At 42.6% G+C, this 20,397-nt stretch overlaps 1 protein-coding gene across 1 annotated transcript in view; it reads left to right on the top strand.

The window, feature by feature from the left end:
* The window catches only part of LOC121673523 (VPS10 domain-containing receptor SorCS1-like), a 148,953-nt gene that overhangs the window by 122,700 nt on the left and 5,856 nt on the right, over window positions 1–20,397 (top strand). Inside the window, exon 3 of the mRNA XM_042046882.1 lies at window positions 7,204–7,303. Coding sequence (XP_041902816.1) covers window positions 7,204–7,303 — 100 coding nt within the window. The remainder of the gene's footprint in view (window positions 1–7,203; window positions 7,304–20,397) is intronic.

Below are 20,397 nucleotides of genomic sequence, written 5' to 3'. Positions count from 1 at the left end.
ATGAACAGTCAGCCACTAAAAAATGTGACTGATATTCGTAACTCCTGTGTTTTATTAGCCATAAATCCAGAGGTGGAATATTCTGTATCCTTTTGTTCAACCTCTGAGACACCCAGTGTCCTCCCAAAGGCTTGTATTGAATAAACAAGAGAGGACACCTTTCCTGCAAAAAAAAAAAAAAAGAGAAGAATCTGGAAAAAAAAAAAAAAAAAAAAAAAAGGAAGCCAGTGTTCCTAGTTATCTCTTCTCACCTTCATTTTGAACTGTGAATCACAATGACTAGGGCATCATGGCAGCTCATTTTTCCTTGCCTGTCTCCACTCTACATTGTAGATGGATTATCAACAAAGGTGATCTTCAAGTCTTTCTGGTGTTTGGTGATGGGAATCACCATTAATCAAAAAAGAAAGGGGGTGAAGGAAGGGTGCTGGGATCATAATAGTAATTGAGGTGGTTATTCTGCTGTTTACATGACATGCAAACTAAAAGGAAAAAAAAATTTTTTTCAAGAGAAATTACCAAAACTATGATCTGCTTGAACTCCTTTTTCCCCAGTGGGATCTCTGGTTTTAGACCCTTCTGAAACTTAATGGAACTGAAAGTCCACTAGAACTGATGGGTTATAGTTCCAGAAGTATTGAGAATGTAAAGCCTTGTGTATGAGGGCAGAAAGTGGTTTTATTTAGACTGTGTTAAATGCTCTGAGTCTATGCTGATATACTTGGTTGGGGGTTTTTTGCAGGAAGATCTTCCTGTTAAAGATTGGTCCCTGAGACATCCATGACAAAAGATGTAACTGGACTAGTAAAACCAGTCATAGAATGATCAGAGTCATGAATAGCTTGTACAAGGAGTGGCTTTTTTTTCCAGTCTTGAGACTGGAAAAAAAAGATCTATGGAGAATATGACAATCAGTGAAATCACAAATGGCAGCATGGGGCTCCATGGTTTTGTACTTGTTAAGTGGTAGCAGTTAAAACAAAAGGGAGTCTCTCTTCATACAGCACAGAGCTGTGGTGTTTACTACCATGTGACAGCAAAGTTGCCAAAAGTTTCCCTGTGAGATTAGACAGATTTATGGAACAAAAAGCCCACTGATGGCTCTTGCATGCAAGGGCATCATCTTCAATTTAGGAAGTCTGTGATATTGCTGTAGGCTGGGACATTACACCAGAAAGCAGCACCACATGCTTGCTTGGTTTCTGTTCACTTCCCCAGACTTTGATTGTGGCCCTTAGTTTCCTTTAGTGGGATGGAGGCAAAGAGAGGCAGTTCTTTCTGCTTGCTATTGTAAAATATTCTGGCTTTATATTTATTGCAGTCACTAAACTCATGGTTGGGCAAAAACAAGCTCTCAGCAAATGTTTTGGTCTCTTAAGTGGCAGACTCACAGACTACACATTCTGGAACTTCCTTGGTTAGTAAACAGGTTTAGCTCCACAGGGCTTCTGTGGATACTTCTGTTGTAAAATGTCCACATCCAGACTTATGTCAGCTCCAGACAGGGAAGGACTAAGAATTAGATTGTGTTTGTTACCTCCATTGATGCCATTTTTGATGCTATCAGATAACAGTACCAGTGGTGTCCTGGCTGTGGGGTTAGCAGGTCCTTTGCCATGGTCTACTTAAATATTTTTTTTTTTTTTTGGTCTGTTGTTTTTTGTTTAGTTTGGACTTTTTTCATTTGCAGGTTTTGTTGGTTTTTTTTTTTGTGTTTTTCATGTTGTTGTATCGGGTTTTTCTGTTGGTTTTGTTTTGTTTTGAATTTTATTTTATTTTGTCAGCAAAAGTGTCTGTGTGTGTGTGACCAGGTCAACCAGACAGCCTTGCAGTGGTAGTAGTGGATCTTTCTGGGCACTGCCTCACTGGACTCTGACTCAGGAGGGATCTTTTCTCAATGTGTCATATCTTCAGAAAGGCCTTTATCTCAGGGAGGTTAATTTGAGGGGGAGGAAGTGGAAGGGAAAGGAGGAAACATTCCACAAGTGATGGAAGACTGGCTGCCTGAGTTCCTGTGTTGTGCAGTTGAGTTCTTTGTAGTGTATTAATATGTGAGCTGTGTTTGAATGTTTTCCTGCAGCTGGATGTTCAGAGAGATGTGCCTCCTCTCATGTTTCATGGGATTTAGTTTTATGCTGCAGCTTTTCTCAGAGCCCTCATAATTGCTTTCCTTTTGCTGGTTCTTGATTTTCATGAAACTTGTAGAAACTTTGTTCCTCTTGGGTTTTTGTTTTCCTGCCAAACTGGGAGAAAATTGGCCAATGAGTAAGAGCAAGAAGTTGTTTGGGGGGTATGGAGAGACAAGCATGCTGCAGGCAGACAGTTTGCAGGCCCATGAGAAGTGAAGCAAATATTAATCTGGCATCTTCCTGTTGCTCTCTGAAGTGCACAGAGAGTTGGGATATTCTTCTGCTCATTTAAGCAGAGCTGTGCCTCCACACAGTTCTCAGTGTGGGGCTGCAGGTATGTGTAGTGGGACTCTGGTCTGGAGATGAATGCAACAGCTTTAGAAAAAGCTTAGAAAATGGCTGAAAATCTAAAATCAAAAGCATGATGGCTTCTTCTCCGCACAGAGGGAGAGTCACAGGCACAGAGGAGAAACCCCCTGACAGGAGGGTTGGTGGAGGAGGTTGACTTTTTCATCCCAGTTATTCAGTGCCAGCATTTGCAGCTCTTTTTCTCTGAGAGACTGACACGTTTTATAGCCTATCTCCATAGCTGAATAGCTGAGACTTCAAACAAACCAACCTGCCTTTCTCTGTCTGACAGAGCCCTGAGATGGAAAGTGTCACAGAGGAGAACTCCTCTAAAAGCTATTCACAGGGCATTCTTTCTACCTCTACTTCATATCTCTGTGACTGAGCAAGTCTTACACGATAAGAAGTCTGCTGGCTCAGGCCAGTTTGTTGGATTCACAGAGAAGCTCAGGCTCAGATTCAGAGGAACAAGATGGATTTTGTAAGCTTGTGGTGCACTGAGTTATGACCAGGTTTTGTATAGAGAAGCTTCTCTGCCTGGGTGTATCCCATGCACCTTGCTCTGCCAGACTGGGGGACACTGCAGCAATGGGTTAAACACATCACAGCCTGTCATGGGAGGGCAATGGAGTCAAGAAGATGGGGGTTTTTTTCCCAACTGTTTAAAACAGAATATAATTATGGGAAAAGTTGTAGTATCCCACTAAAGCACTACATTATAAACCTTGCTTTTACAAATGCAATATGCAGAATTTGGTGAGGAGCAAAAGTCTGATGCAGCCTAGACCCTCAAGGTCATCATCAGAAACAGGGCCAAACCCATATTATTCCAGACATGTGGGACAAAACGCATGGACTGAGTTTTTACAGGATTGTTAAATATGACCAGAGTCCATTCCACATCACAGAATTAATTAGGTTGGAAGAGACCTCTGACATCATCGAGTCCAGCCTATGACCCAACACCACCACATCAACTACACCATGACACTGAGTGCCACCACGTCCAATCTCTTTTTGAGCACCTTCAGGGATGGTGACTCCAGCATGGCAGTCTGTTCCAATGTATAGTCAGTCTTTTTGTGAAGAAATTCCTCCAGATATCCAGCCTGAACCTCCCATGACACAGCTAGAGGCCATGTCCTCTTGTCCTGTCATTTGTTACCTGGGAGAAGAGGTTGACCTCCAGCTCACTACACCCTCCTTTCAGGGAGTTGTAGAGAGTGATGAGGTTACCCCTGACCTCTTTTTCTCCAGGCTGAATAACCCCAGCTCCCTCAGCCAGTCCTCACAGGACTTCTGCTCTAGACCCTTCCCCAGCTCTGTTGCTCTTCTCTGGACACACTGCAGCACCTCAGTGACTTTCTTGTAGTGAGGGGCCCAGAACTGGACACAGCACTGGAGGTGTGGCCTCATCAGTGCTGAGTGCAGGGGAAGAATCACTGTAGCATTCCTAGTCCTGCATTGTAAGAGTTTCTGTGCTCTCAGGAGTGCATTGAGGTGCGTTTTAAGAAAGCATTGCTAAAAACACTTTTATGTATGCACGTGTGTGTGGTTAGAAGCCATATGCAAATATCAGCTTGACACTGAAGGCAGTAACAACCTTCCAAGGTGATGAGATTCCAGGGATGGCTTCAATGGAGCAACCCAGGGAAGAATCAGGTGGGCAGGATCAGTTTGCCATTAAAAGCCCAAACAAAGTTAAGGCAGGCATTTGGGGTGTTACTCATGGCAACCGCCTTTTATATCACCGAGTCTTTTGTCATTTTGATGTAACTACAACATTTCTTCCCCTCCACTACTTTAGTAATGTGCTTTGAAGGGGATCATATTGTAACCAGAGGAATGGGAGATAATATGGTATCCAGTCTGCTTGTAGTGTCAAACAACTGTATGAGATATGGGCTAGCTAATTTGGAATTAGAAGTAATTAGTAAAGGAGAGGGGTTCAAGTTAAGGTTAAAAGTTGACTCAAGACTTTTCTGTTCCACGTGTGGATCACATATCTTTAAATGTTCAGGCTTGGGTAGCTAAAATTAGCAGTCAGCTTTTTTTTTTTTTTTTTTTTAAAATGCTTGTTTTCAAATTAGGCAATTTGGTGGTGGAGTTGAGCCTTACACTAGATGATTGCAGAAGCTGAAATGGCTGATTGTAGATGCCTGCTTTTGAAAAAATGAACCATTAGCTCTGCAAGCTTTCAGGTTCTTCATCTCTAGAATAGAGATAGTATTTCCCAGTATGGCTTTTGGGACTTTGTTAGTTTGAATGGACTAGCATGAGACAAGAGCTTTGGATTTTTGGCTAGAAAAAGTGCTATGCAAATACAATATATTATTGTGGTATCCTTTGAGACATTTCTGTGAAGCCAGTGGTGACTGTCATGATAATAAAGAAAGCCTCAGAGAAGCTAACGAAATAATGATCCTTCTTCCTTTCTAGCTATCCTTTGAAAGGGCAAATGCAATGAATGATAATGGTTTAATGAGAAAGAGTCATTAGGGCATCCAGCCTGCATCTTTAGAAGTGCAAAGCATTTTGGGAGATCTTAAAATTGCTCAGAGAACAAACCCAAAGTAGCTCTGTCAGAATATTAAACTGTTATTTGTATTCTCTTTTAATGCTGATTGAAACCAGTGATCTCTTTCACTGCCTGGTGGCTGGTACGTGTGTAGTCACAAAGTGGCTTGTTCGTAGCTGCAGTGCTGCTGGAAGGGTAAGATCAGGGAAGCAGCTCTGCTTGCCCTCTCTCTGTTATCCTCTGCTTAGAGCTTAGTGTTACTTGAGGATTCCTGACCTGTTGAATTTGCATTTATAGGAGGCCTCATGTACTGGAAGTAATTGTCCTAGATTATTCAGTTTCATTAATAAAGCTGCTTCAGTTCCAAGATTGGTTGGAGAGGGAAGGCCGCTACTTTTTGTTTGTTTGTTTGTTTCTTTGTTTGGTATTGGTACCTAGTGAGACAAGAGCTTCAGATACTTTGGCTGGGAAAATTCTATGAAAATGCAGTACATTATTGTCATATTCTTTGGGGTATCTGTGTGAAGCCCAGCGGGTGATACTACTATGTATTAGTACGGAAGAGTGGTAAGTGCAAATGGAGCTAGTATTAGCTCTGGTTTTGTATTAAAGAGTTATGCAAAGCACATGGAAGTTGTTTAAGACTTGAAGCACCCTGACTGCCAACTGTTCAAAGGAGAAAGGTTGGCTCAAGCCGTTTAAGGAAAGAATGACTTTACAAAGTATTTAGAAATTGTCCTGAAGGAGGCACTGAAGGAAGTGTGTTGGAGCCACATCAATGACAAAGCAAGCTTTTGACTTCATGATTCCTACTACTTGGAAGCCTGAAACCAGCTGGCTGGTTTTGTGGCTTAGCCCTTTTGGTGTCACTCTGGACTCCTCTAGCAGCAAGGAGAGCAGCAGAGCTGGGTGCAGGCTCTGGCATTGCTCAGTTTCTGTAGCCACATGAGTTGTACTGTTCATTGTGATGCCAGAAGTGGCTTTGGGCCATTTCTCTGTCAGACAGGCAAGGAGAAGAGGATTGGTCTCGGGCAGAACCATAAAGCTGCAAATGCTAGAGGCTTGTTGAACTTAGGAAACCAAATTACTAGAGCTAGTTACTGGTAAAGGCACTGAATTGCTGCATGTTCTCTGATCATCTGTCCAGTAAAAAGCATGATTAGAGAGGAGGGCTGGGACCATGGATTCTCATCCTAATAACATTGTAGGTATGTCCAGATAGGCTTTTTGTGAGGGCCTTGTCCATCTACAGCGGGTTGTGTTTGCTCTGTCCCTATGACAGAAACTGTGCAGGGTTGGGAGCCAGGCTCTCCCCACTGTTTGCATGGGGTAGGGGGGCTTGTCAGGCAGGGTCTGACATCCCTCTCTGGTGCTGAGCACTCTTCAGGTGTGGGATCCTGTACAATGTAGCTGTTGGGTTGTTCTGGTAGGAAAAATCTTGTTTGTTAGGAAAACAAAGTATGAAAACAGTAGAGAAACAAGCAGGGCAAGGTGAGATATCAAACATGCCCACAAATGAGGAGGAGGACACTACAGAAAACCCTCTGTGACGAAGCAGCCCTTTTCCCCAGTCACGAATAGGTAATACCACCCCCAGATCATCTGCTCCTCTGGGTGGGATTTGCTGGTGTAGGGGCCTGAATCTGTCTCTGTAACTCAGAAAAATTAAATGCCTGGCACAAAGTAGGATGGGGGTGACTGAGGACTCAAGATGCCAGTTTAGGCACATTTTTATCTAGACATGAGTTCAGCTGTTACAATTTTGAGCCACATTTGGATCCCCATCTTCAAGTCAAAAATCAGCCTACCTAAATAAAACTGTTGTTAATGGGTTTAATTTGGATTCTTATGTTGGATTTTTCTGGAAAGAGAAAGGCTAAGGCTGCTGCTGATATCAGAGTCCTCTTATGTGTAGATTTCGTTTGCAATCCCACACTGGCACATGAGGGCAGTGTCCCCAAAGTCCACCTTCATGGGTGCACCACAGCTCCCCAGATGCATAGGATCAATGAATGCAGCGACAGACCCTGCCCCAAAGAACTGAAGTTTCCTTCTCTTTTCTGCTGGCCATCCTGAATGAAACACAAAAGCTTGTGTTTTAAGCATAATAATGCTCCAGGCTGTAACTTTGAGCATCTGTTCACAGTCATTCCCTTCCCCTGAGCTCTAATAACCACATAAACTCTTTTTGTCTCCTCTTTTCTCCAGGTCAACAGACTATGGCACTACCTATGAAAAGCTAAATGACAAAGTGGGCCTGAAGACTGTGCTAAGCTACCTATATGTCAGTCCCACCAACAAGAAGAAGGTAAGGGAGAGCCATCAAACTGGTAGCCATAGAAACAAAATTACTGCATTCTGAGAGGAATTATGATCCTAAAGTGAAATCTCTTGGTAATTCACAAGAGCTTGAATTGGTGTCTGAGTTGCACTGGTGGAATTCCATGGAATCCCGTAGAACTGATCCTGTTTTATGGCGATGAAGCACTTAGTTCCCTGCTGAATGTGCTAGAGAAATAAAGGTTGGTTTTATTTGCTTCTGACTGTTACAACTTTATAAAGAACTCAACAAATATTTCTGGGTTTCTTGCTTACACTGGCTTTGGCTATTACACATCTCCCTGCCTTGCGTCTCCTTATTATTAGAAATACTGAGTAAAAGGCATTTATTTCTGCCTTTGACTCTTTTTCCCCACATTTGGAGGTAAAGATGTAAATGACATTTTCTTTGGTTGCATCATGTAAGGGGGCTGAAAGCAGAATATGCCTGTGAGAGTGGGTGGAAGACCTACAATTTGATTTGGTTGTGTAGGAGAGAAGATGAGGTCACAGCTTTCCAACCCCCTGCTCACTCTTCCCACATGATGCAATTAGGGCTGCAGCTGGCTCACACAGCACAGCCCAGGAGCTACTCCTCAGTGCCGTTTTGGTTTAAAATTATTGCCTGTGTTGATTCCGGGGAGGCAGTGGGACAAAGATGCTTTCAGCTACCCACAGAAATCAGTGTGGGAAGGCTGCAGCACAAAGCTAATTGCTGACAGTGAAGTTGTGTTTGGACAGTGTAGAGGCCCAGTGCAACATATTTGGCTTCATCACTTCCAAACTGTCCATACCCTGTCTCCATCAAAAGATAGTAACTTGCTACTTGTACTGTTCTTATTATTACTGTTGTGTTTTCCATCACTGCTCAGTCTACAGATGTTTTGGGACTGATGTTTATTTCAGTGTGTGCAACCATGAGGCAGATACAGCTCTGGTTAGTATGTGTGTTTGGATGTACAGGGAAGAGGAAGAATGCAATGGTCAGAGTTCAGCTTATATTTTTCTTGGTGCAGAAGCTGAACTATTGTGACAACTACCTTGACTTTTCTTTTTTTTTTTCCACTTTTTTTGTTTCCTGAGCAAAACAGATTAGGATGTTTTGTAGTGAGTTTTCCTGGCTGTCACACCCCTCCTATATCCAATATGGGGGGCACTGAGGAGTTAATTCTTCTTTATTCTGTTTCCAAAGCAACTCTGCCCACCCAAAAGCACCGTCAATATGCTCAGTTACAAATCCTACGTCACTGGTGTAAAGACTCCCTCACAAATCAGAGTACGAGGATATATTATTATCTTCTAGCAATTTCTCAGGCTACTGAGCTTTACAGATTAGCAGTCTTCTTTTTTTTCCCCTTTTTAAATTAAAACCACCTACATTTCATCATAGGCCTATGTAGACCTATCTTTACCTGCTCTTTACTCATTTGAGATTAGAAATTTAAAAGAAATTTTTTGGTTTTCTGCCTGAAGGCAATGATTTCTTGACCTATCTGTGCCCTTCTCATCTCTTCTGAAAAGTCTTATGAAATGGAGAGACAAGCTGTAAGGAAAACCGATAGGAAACCAGCTTCAGTGCTGGCTGCTGTGGGAACAACTTGCTTCTTCCATTCTTTCTACCTCTGCTAAATATATGAGCACAGTTACTGTGCATGCTTAAACAGCTGGTCTGTCTGAACTCTGCTTTGTTAACCATCAAAGCAATTCCAGACATTCATGTAGCACTTGAGAAGTGTCTGAACAAGATGTCGCTGGACCGGAGTGTCTGAAATTTGTCAAATTCAGGTTTGGGTTTATTGTCCACCCACTCCTCTTACAGATTCTTGAGGTTATGCACTGCAAGAAGGGCACTTGGGTTGTAGTAGAGACTCTTCTCCCAGTCTCTCTGGGTGAATATTGTTCCCGTGGCTTGGAGAGTTACACAGAATGTTTTTGCTGAGCTCCTGAGGACAGCTGCCAATACTGAATCACAAAGCAATAGGTGAATCAGTTGCATCCAGCAGAAAAAGCCCAGATAGCTTGCGTTTCACCTTCAGCAACAGAAGTGCTGCCTTGTTGAACGTGATGCAGTGATCTCTTGTGAGCTGCAAAAGAGGTCTTGGCTTGAGGCAGGGAGTGGGGAGGGAGGTACCAACAGTAACACACGTGCACAGAGCCTGTGTGCACACAGGAACCATGCAGACCTTTCCAGGCAAGGCGTTTTCTCCTGAGGCACTCACTCCCAGGTGCTGATTGGAGCCTGCATGCCTCGCAGCTCTTGTGGATTTCTGATGGGTTTGCACGTTGTTGCTGGCCCTGTCTACTCATTAGTGCTTAGAGGATTAGCGCTTACTTGGAGGAGGAGAAAAGCTTTCTATACGTTCATTACTAATTGATTTACTAGTGAGAAGGATAATTACTTCTCAGCTACCCTGCAGAACTACAGTGGGAATTACCTGTCAGATTTCTTTGAAGGCCCAAAATGCTTCTTTTCAGCTGTTAAATGGGAATTATGTGTTCAGCCAAATGCCAGTTATATAAACATAATTTACCTGAATTGTGGCATAACCCTGGGCTCAATTATGAGGCAGGGGGATTTAAAAGCTGGCATTTTGTCTTCTTCTTTTAAAAGAAAAGCCTTTTGTTTCTGATTTCTTTTTTTGAATAACTTTGGTGGGAATATTTTAATTTCTTTGCCAACCTGTGCTTTATTTCTTGGAGGTCAGATTTAGTCTGTAGCTGCTCCTTGCTTTTACATGTTGCTGCTGGGCGATATCCACCCTCCTCATGCACAGAGATAACCAAGGCACAGAGCAAAGACTGAGCTGAGGTGTCTTTGGCTGTGGTGCAGAGCTGGGTCCCAGAGCTCCTGCCTGCTCCCAAGTGCTACCCAACCTGCTGATGGCTGCTCTTGGAGCCGAGATGGGGGGTGTCCATTTCCTAGAAATCACAGAAGGTATTGGGAAAATTCACTTTACCCTTGTGCAATTTGACATTTGCGGTTATGATTAAATCAATGTAACAACATGCACGTACTAAAGGAAGTTGCTGGGAATTCTTCTTCCCAGCTGTGACCCCTCCTGTCTCTCAGGTATCATTCACAGTGGTCAGGGCCAGCTTGGTAATCTGAGACCACCCTGGGTGCTGACATAAGGGAACTACCAAGCATTGTGCAGCCCACTGTGAATCTGCAGACTCTGGCTGCATCGTAGTCAAAACGCTCCCTGCCGTGAGCCAGGACTACTTCATCTTCCCGTGCAGCTGTCATACAGCTAATTCCCTTCCCCTAAGAACTAACAAGTTCGGGGTTTCACAATGCTTTGCAAGTGTATGGAAAGCCTTTGCTGCTGGGAGTTGAAACTGCCAGACTTGGATCTGCTCTCCTGCAGGTGGTTGGGCTGTTTCTCCTTTCACTTGCACAATAGGCACTTGTGTTTGGATCAGGAAAATCTGCACTGAGCTCTCCTTAATGCTATGAAATTCCAGGTGATCATTGCCCCTAGCAGTCAGACAGCTCTGAGGTCCTGGGGACTGGCTTTCTTGAGAGTTCCTGTTTTGAGCTCTGGTGAGAAGCCAAGTGCCTGCAGTGTTGACACTCCCAAACCCATGAAGATGCTCTAACAGGCAGAGTGTGTTCCAGGGCACATCTTCCCTTTCAGTGCATCTGCCCACCCAGCTGTTGGCCTGAGAGAAAGACCACATGTGAGGCATCTGCTTTGTCCAGTTGCCAAATAGGTTGGAACAAGCAGGTGATTCATGGTGAACTTCAGAATGGAGAAGTTTTCATATTTGCTTAGCAGCACCCCTTCCTTACGGATGAATGGGATTTAACAGCAAATGTTTGAGTGCTCTGAAAAGCTGAAATTAGCAAAATGCTTAGCTTTGGCTTTTCTGCCCTGTAGCCTGTTGTCTGTCTTTGGGATATGACAAAAAGCTGCTTACTCTCTGCTGGGCAGAGATCTCGGTTCCCTGCTGACCTTTAATTTAATGCTATATTTTGGGCGTTAGTTACATTCTACTAGAGGCAGATTTTCACAGCGGTCTGGGACTTGGAATTATTTCTTCCAAAACACTAAGGGAAAAAGTCTCTTCTATTTTAATAGGAACATTTCTCTCAAGATTTAAATTTCCAGTTTCTTTTTATCCCAGTTCTCTTTTTTCTTTATGGTTGCTGAAAAAATTCTGTTAGAAAATTGAATAAATTCCACAAAAAATTAAGGTTGTGAATCTTTGGTTAAATGGCTGCACTTCAAAATGTCACTGCTTGGAGCCGAAGTGCTGTGATTCCCTATTTTGTAGCAGGAGTTGGTCTGCTGGGTGAGATCCCCTATTGTGAGAAAACTTGCTTTCTTCTTGGTTGTCAATAACAGGGTTCATTTCAGAATTGATGCCTCACAGAGGGATGTAAAGCCCTTCCAAAGGGTGCGGAAAGAAGATGAGAATTGAAGTCCCATATATCTGGAGCACTGCTCCTTTCAGGCACGGAGGTGCCACTTTGAATCTCGAGGATTTGTTGAACCATAGATTTTAGGTTTTAAGTTTTCCCGTGAAATATTCTGTGAAGAGTGCTTATTGTTGGTGAAGATGTTGTTTAGTTGAAAACCCAGTTCGCACTATGAAACTTTTATCTCTACCCTTGGGAATACTGTGGAGGTGGAGACGATGGAGTTAAAAAGAATTTAAAAGAAAGAGGGGGGAAAAAGGAAGAGAATAACAACTCTGACAAATGAACCTCAAACCCGCTTTCCTGTATAGAGCATTGCTCAGATAAGGTGTGGATAAACTGGAGGTCCTGATTGCATTTAAGATCTGAGGTGACAGTTCTGATGTCTTAGAAATACCTTTCTTCATGGATTTGCTTTGCAATTCAGTTGGCTGCAGTTTTTTTAGCTTTTCCCCTGAGCTATTACAATCATTGTTGCAGGTGATGACTTGAAGAATTAAAAGGTCTGTAGCCTTTTATGCTGACTGTCTGAACAGAGACATCATCCAGCTGCAGTGAACGAAATGAGGACTCTCCCCATTTTTCCCTTAAACCAGAACGGAAGCATTTTAGGTTTTATTTAAAGGTAGACCTTCCAGCTAAAGGATTTGAATAGTTGCAAACAGAGTAAAGCAGAAATAAAGTTATGGTGCTCAGTTAAAGAGCTTTGAGAAAATGGTTTTTCAGACTAGTTTCTTAGTTGTCACAGGCTCAAAATGGAGGGGCAGTACCAATCACTGAAGCTGTAAAAGCCTAAGGCATGCTGTGCCTCTCATACCTCATCATGCCTCTGAACTTGGCCCATCAGAAGGAGAAATGTTTAGAGAGTAAGAATTTCTGAAAGATAAATCTAATTAGATTTGTTTGTTTCTGTGCAGTTTCTTGGGAGTGAAGTGCAGCAACTGTTTACAAGCTGGCAGAGAGCAATGTTGTGTTGCTGTTCAGGTTAATGAAGGAAGAAATTAATTGTCTGTAATAGTGTAATTGCAGAGGAATGCATCTACCTGACTGGTGACTAGCTAGAATATTGGGAGTGATACCTCCCTTTACAGAAACGGGAGATCCCAAAATGAGCACAAGTGACTTTGACCTCCTCTTTATTTCTTCTTGCTCATTTGGAGAGTAACTGAGAGCAAAACCTGTCCCAGCCTTCTGTATCTCCAAAGGGAATTCCTCAGCTGTGCTTGGAGCCTGAGGGCAGAACCATGGCTCAAACTTATTTTGGTTTTTCCTTCATTTCTCAGTTCCATGCTCCCAAAGGGAATTCTAAAGCATTTTGTTTTCTCCTTAATCATCAAATGTGTGATAGGTTGATGAGGCAAAGATTCCAGCGTGTACCTGATGCTTGCTAGCCCAACCTGAACTGAGCTGCCATGCTTAGCCACAGCTCCCATTAATCATCTGCTGCTTTTTCCTAAGACTGCATCCCAAGCTATTGGCGAGGAAGTGAGCTCTGGAGTATCCTAAAGGCATTTGGGCTTTAGGAAGATGGAAGGTTTCCTTGGACCCTTTTTCCTCATTGTGCTGACACTGTGATCAAGGGTCTGTGCTGCAAACTGGCACTTCTGATGTGATCTTGAGAACGTATTTATAACTCAAAGGCAGTGGGGCTGAGTTAGAGCCACAGGGCAGGAGTGATGGAACAAGTTGTTTCTACTGTCTTTTATCCTTAATCTTTCCCTCCAGCCTAATGGAATACAGTCAGTAAATAGCCCTTGGTTTTGCAGCTGCCATTAACAGGGACTAAATTACCTGAGCTGCAAATGCAGCTGTAAAAGTCTCTGTGTGTCCCCCTTCTCTGGACCCATTGAGCTGTGTATGATGTTCCTGTGTTTCTCAGAACTCCAAAATCTGTGCTACCCAGTCCAGAGTTGATGTGGGCAAAAAGGAAAGCTGTGAAACACAGTGCCTGGCTTAGCTGAGCTCAGATTTGTCTGCTCTGGTTATACCAGAGGATTGTGCAAATGTGACTGCATTTGGGGTAACATCTCAGTGTATCCATCTCATAAATACACTTCAGGGACAGTCAGGCTCAGTCTCCAGAACTGAAAATTTAAATAGAGGAATAAAATGTGAATGAAGAAGTAATATTTTTCTTCACTTACTGGTGTTGCAAAGATGATTTCCTCAAGGTCACCCACAACATCTGTGAAAGAGTGAGAGGATGTGTGACATGACATGTTTTATCTACAAGGTGCAGTCTGGTGAGCTGTTGTACGTGGGATTCTCTTTGCTTGTCCAATTAATTCAGCTTGAATTTGGCACCTGAGAAAAGAGATCATGTTTGTAAATGTTTGCAGAACTGTGACCTGAAACTGTGTGAAAGAAATCCTGAATTAGGGACGTTATGTAATACTTCAAGAAGAGGACTTCAGGAATTTCTTGTTTTGAAGGGTTTTATGTTTTCTATTTTGAATTCAGCAAAGTCACATTTTCAGAATAGGTTTCTCTGACCTTTCCTATGTAAGATATATCGTTTCATGATGCTGGATGACTGGGTTTATTAGTGTTTTGAACACGGTTCAAGATCAATGAATGGAAAATGCTGAGCTATAAAGGCATAAATACTTCTAAATCTTTTTTTTTTTTTTTAAATCTTTTTCAGTATTTCCAGGTTGGTGTTTTTGTTGTTGCTGTTTTTTTTATTGTCGTGCTCCAGGGAAGGCTGTCCCTCAGAATTCATAAATATGAAAACTGGGGATTCCTGGTGTTTTTTCAGTTAGTTCTCTGAAGAAGCAGATACATTTAAAAACAAACAGGAAAAAAACCCCAAAACCCCAAACCCACTGAACCAACCCACTACTCATCAGCTGTTTTCTAAAAATAAATGCAATTGAGATAATTAACAAAATACTTCCATATGGCATTATTTAATGGGGCAGAAGGGAAGAAGGTTAGAAGAGAGGTATAAAAAGAAGCAGCCATTTACAATAAAAACCATCCTTTCAGTGTTTGTGAAGGAAAAAAAGTTCATATATTACAAAACTTGAGTTAGGGTTGTCTTTGTGTACCTTTATGCATCTGTATTTTGCATCTTTGTACCTCCATATGCCAAATATGGCAAAGAATTTTTGGAGCAGAAGGACAGTTACCAGGTAAGAGTGATAAGCTTGGCAGGATATTGGTGCATGTCTATTGACAGGGCTGCTTTGTCTGGCTTCCTAAAATTCAGTCCTTCTCTCCTGTTGCACTCTCTGCCTGCTTCACCTTGTACTGCTGCAGTCAGGGCCCTACGGAGACTTAGGGATGTTACAAGGTTGTAATGACAAGAAATGGGATAAAACTGGAGAGGTCTCATCCACAGGTCTCATCCACATTCAGATGTAGACTTCCCAGAGCTGGCTGTCAGAAAAACAGAGGTAGTTTGCTCCAATTTAGCCAGTGAGTGTTAAAGGACAGATCATGAGTTAGGATACTGACTAAAATGAAGCTGCAATTTTGTCACATACCATAACCATTGCTTTCATGAAGTGGGCAGAGTGGAGCTGTGTGAGCTTTCAGAGTGCCTTGCCTTGGTTAGAGGGAAGAGAGGGTCTGTCAGGAGGCATCACCTTGTACAGGGCTGCTGATATTAACCACATGGCCTGTCAGCAGGGTGAACACAGCTGCAGGTCCTGATATAGGGCAGTTTTATGAGACATTTTTCCTGTCTCCATCCTCTTTACCACTCTCTGAAACATGGCCATCTCATTTACTGCTGCAGCACCAATAATACATTAATTTATGAAGTATGAAAAATGAGGTAGTTTTGAATTAACGAGGAGGGGCATGGTGCTTCACAGACAGCAGGGTTATCAATCAGTAATAGTGAGTCACTTCATCCTGTTATTAAAAAGGAGGGGAAAATAATAGAATGGGTGGAGAGCAGCCCTTGGAAAAGGGGCAGGTGGGTCCTTTTGAAGACCATATAATGATCTGACCTTGATCTTTAGTGATAGGAGGTGGTTCACCAACACTTATTTATTTCTCTTTGAGGAAAATCCTCCCCCCATCCCCTGCCAACCCCAAACCCAAAAATAAGTGGCAAAATATCCTTTTTTTTTCATTCTTTTACAAAGTGAGGAATAGAGAAGCTCAGCATTACTGAGTGAATTCTCATTTTAATAGCCTAGATTAGCAGGGTCTGCAGGGCACGTGCTGGCCACAGTCTCAGTTTCTGCCGCATACGCACATCAGCCTCTTAGTGTCACTCTAATGTCACCTCTGGTGTGATCAATTCTGTGTAAAATATTTTATCCCAAGCAGCACTGGGAAACCTGGAAACACTTCTGTGACTGTGTTAGAATCAGTTTTCTTCAGCATGGAGCTTGGCTGAGCTAGATCTTTGAGAGGTATTTCAATATGTCATAGAGTGTTTGAGGCTTCTTTTTACGCTAGTGGGAGTTCATTGCCCTTCACCCTCTTGGTTCTAAGATGGCTTTTTTCATTGTATACAGACAGATGTTGCTGGACTCCAAAAGTAATGACAGGGGATTTCTAAGTGGTGCACAGATGCAGTTAAGGAAAACTCAAGCTGTAGTTTTCTTAGAAATCTAGGGAATCTACACATAGACCAGTCCTGTCTCTGAGGAGAGATTGGTTCTGCCTTTTACAGTGGGCCCTATGATATTTTAATTCTCTGTTGCTGACAAAAAAAGCTCATCTGACATCTTTTGTCTCCCTTGGAACCTTCCTGTGATCCTTAAAAATTCCTGCAAGAAAGCAACTAAACTCCTGAAGCAGCTGTGCTCAGAGATGTGAGAGGCAATGGAATGGGCACAAGGAATGCAGTGCCTAGGACCTGGAAGTGGGTGAAAGGATGGAGTAATCTTGGCAATTTTCTGGCTTTTGCCAATTGATTCCTAAACCAAAGTGTCAGGGTTGTGTTGGAGATAAAACCCTTATCCCCTCTTCCAATTCTGTTTCCTTGTACACTGGTTCTTAGGACACCGCAGTGACCGGTGTGTATGAAGGGATACGGAAAGGAAAGTACATGATTTTCCCCAGGCTGTGAAGTGTCAGTGACCCTGTTGGAATAGGATGTAGCAGCTGTGGTTCAGTCACTGGGGCAGTCACTCACCTGCTCAGTGTGTAATTGCAGACACGACTACCACCATAAACCTGCAAGGACTGTTTCATTGGGAGCTAATTATTGAATGTAAGGGAAAATGTCAAAGCCGGTGGGCTGCTACTTGTGAATCCTGTTCCTAGGTCCAGAACCTTCCCATCTCTGGCACCCAAGTTAGCATGCAGAGCTTGCAGCCTCAGTGGATAGCTTAGAGCTGACTGCTACCATGCCAAGCACTGCACTGCTGTCATGTTTGGTGACTTTAACCTTTAATTTTTGGGGGCCTCAGCCTTGCATCCAGAAAATGGATAGACCTTCTCCTATCATCTTAACTTCCTCCAGTGGGGGGATGTTAGGAAGAGAAGTACATTAGGAACAGTAAGGGACATGAGTAATAGATGCCAGGTAAGTAAATTGAGATGGATCATAAGCATCTGGACATGAACTATCTGGAAGTGATAAAGCTGACTATTGTCTATGTTCACTCTGCAGTCTGACTAAAAAAGCAGAAAAATAAAGTAGGTAAGCAAAGGAGAATCAATGATGCATTTAAAATTGTATTCAGATTTAATGGCCTCGAGGGAGATACATAATACGATTTTTATTTTTCTACAGCGTCATGAAACACTCTAGTGTCCTCAAATGAAATAGACTGCTGAATACAGGCTGCAAAAGTTTACCCCCATGAGTAACTATCCATGCACATCTTTTTGTTTTCTGTAATGGGGCAACTACTGTGAGTAAACTTATACCCACATGTAAAGTGTTCTCCCAAGTGAGACCTATAATCAGAGGAGTGTTTTTATATAAATGGTGTTCTCAGTTCCAGCAGCTGTGCTGCACACAGCCTCTCCTCACTGATAACATTATTTTCTGTAACTATTTCTGCTTACATGGTAAGTTACCGTAATGGTGAAAATTACTTTGTAGTTCTATGGAGACTAGCACAACCATGCATTTACTCAAATAACATATAATTATAACAGTGAATGCTGCTTTTCTCTTTCTGTGAACACAGTTTGGGATCAGAGCTGTTCCTTGTCACTAGAACAAAGCTGGTGACCGCGAAACAGATGTGTCAGATGTTTTAACAACCGGGGCTTTCCTGTGTAGAGTCGAGAAGAGTAAAAAGGCATCATGCAGAGCTAAGCTATGCAGAAATACCAGACTCTAGAGCAATATAATAATATCAGTCAGAGGCTTTGCATTTGTGTGGAAGCACTGGTTGGTGCCTAAGGTCACCAGCTGAGGTTCCTGCTACTACGGGTCCAGGCCCATTCATAGAAGTGCTGGTCAAACTGGATGTACAAAACCAGTGGTGGTGCTTGTAACCCATTTGGCAGTTTGTGGAGGAGAACTCAGCATGAACATGCTGTGACACAGAAAAGCCTTTGGCAAATTAGCTGCACAGCACTGAAGTGGCCTCAGGAAGGTGGGAATACTGTGGCAGAGGCCTTTGCTCCGATGATCTGTGGGGAGCTGGAGAATGTGCAGCTGTAACAAGAATATAATGGGCTGGAGTAACCTTGGATAAAAGCTGCCTTGCTGTGACAATGAAAAGGTTTTACAACCAAGCATGTGGCTGTTGCCAGTCAGTCATTCTTTGCCAGGTCAAACACATGCTTTTTGGATGGCTTCCATCCCCACTGGCACCTGGAATTTAACAAGCAAATGCTTGCTGTGCCTTGTAATTAAAAGTGAAAAGTACATGTGTCCAGTGCCAAAAAGAGGAGAGAAAGAGGGGAGACATGTTGTTCTGACCTGCTCAGCAGCAAAACAAAGATGAGATGTTCTGCTTTGTTGGGTCTGTTATGATGGCTTATTCCACTCCTCTGCATGCAAATTGGATCCAGCCTGGGATTTGGCATAGTGGGCAGGTTCAGATGGCAGCCTTAGAGTATCTGTGTTCTTTTCCCAGCCCTGATTTTTGTCTAAGTCTTACAGCCATGATATATTTTCATTTCCCACCTGCCAGTGAGGATGGCAGAGTGGTTTTCCTTGAAGAGCTCTTGCTTTATGCAATTTAACCTTAATTTGCTCCTGATCCTCGAGGCCTCTTGCATGGTGCATCTGTGCTCTTGCACAGGTGCTGGAGGTGGTGATTAAAATGGAGTTCCCTCTCCATAGGGAAGAGAGTGTGTGAGCTTGGAATTCTGTGAAGTGTTTTGTTTTGGTGTGGCAATTTATGGCAGGTATGGCTGAAGTGCCAAAAGCCTCTTGCAATTTTGTACAAATATGAACAATTAGTTGTAATTTTAGTCTGGGTATAATTGGATATGAGAGACAATAGAAGACAGCAAAAGATTAACCAGTCTGTAAACAAGTGTGGTGGGCTGATGTGCATCTCCTCAGAGAAAGCAAGGTAGTGCTGGTCCTCATTTGATGCACTCCACTGATGCCCACTTTTGTTTCAAAAACCCTGCTGTTTTATGTTAAAGAAAAGTTTTCATTTTACTGTTTATTACTTTCTTTCTAGTAATGGTTCCCTTCTTTCATGTACCCTCTACAAAAGGCAAAACATTCTACAGAGACAATGAACCTGCATGTCACCTGAGCAGCATCGTGTCCTCTGATCATTCTCTCTCAGTGCTGCAAAGATGGGGAACCCACACATGGGTTCCCCATGATGTTGCTGTCTTCTCAAGCCAGTTTGGTGGATTAGAGAGCTGTCAGTCTCTGGCACAACTGGAGGAGTCTATGGAGGAGGTCTTTCAGAGGGGTTGAATGCTTACATAAATAACTGCTGACATCTGAAAAGTTCACTGGCAAGCAATTTGATTCTGCAGACTGGAGGTTGTTTTGTAATTACAAAGAATTCCTGATGGGAAGGAAGTTCTGGAGGGAGGTTAGTGTGAAGTGTCTAAAATGTCTTGAGAGAGCTATTTGGTTCTTTGGTCACGGTACATATAATGCAGACCCAATGCTAAAGTCTCAGGAAACTCTTATTTCATTGCTTGGTTTCTGTGGGTGCCTGAGTCATTTTTCATTATCCAATAATAAATACAGTAGTGAAAGTCACCTTTAACACTTAAAGATTGCTTGGGTTTTATGGGATTGTATTGAAGTGAGTGCCAAGGTATAAAAGCCTTATGGTTGAGGTACTTTTATAACACATGCTTCATAAACCCTTATAAAGTGAGTGCAGTGCACTTCATCCTTTAAGATTACAGCACTATGGTTCTGAGAGTTGGTGATCTGGCGCTATATTCATTAATTAAATCTGCCATTAATGTTAAATTTCGGGCAATAAGAAGTGAAGTTACAAGAAGTTGAAACAGGTTAGGTCCAGACAATTTATCTCTCATGAAAGCTCAGTGCCCCTTTACTGCTTGAGTGATGGCCACAGGTTATCCTTAACATTAAGGAAGTTTTTGAGCCATGTGAAGGAAGAAGGAGTCCCAGATCTGGGCTACTCTGTAGCACAAGGGTTTGCAATGAGCATTTTCCTTTTGGGACATAAAGTAAGTAATTATATGAAAACTGTTGCCCTCTTCATGAATGTCTTGTTTGGCTTCCCAGAGAGGACATGTCTCTCTTGTCATAGCTGCTGATCCCTAAATAATAGAGTGAATTT

The sequence above is a fragment of the Corvus kubaryi genome, unplaced genomic scaffold (assembly GCF_017639235.1).
Source record: "Corvus kubaryi isolate FWS band 111438036 unplaced genomic scaffold, C.kubaryi_AGA036_p1.0 65476, whole genome shotgun sequence".
Classification (NCBI taxonomy): Eukaryota; Metazoa; Chordata; class Aves; order Passeriformes; family Corvidae; genus Corvus; species Corvus kubaryi.
Note: the sequence above shows the minus strand (reverse complement) of the source record. Positions and strands in the feature narration are given on the sequence as shown.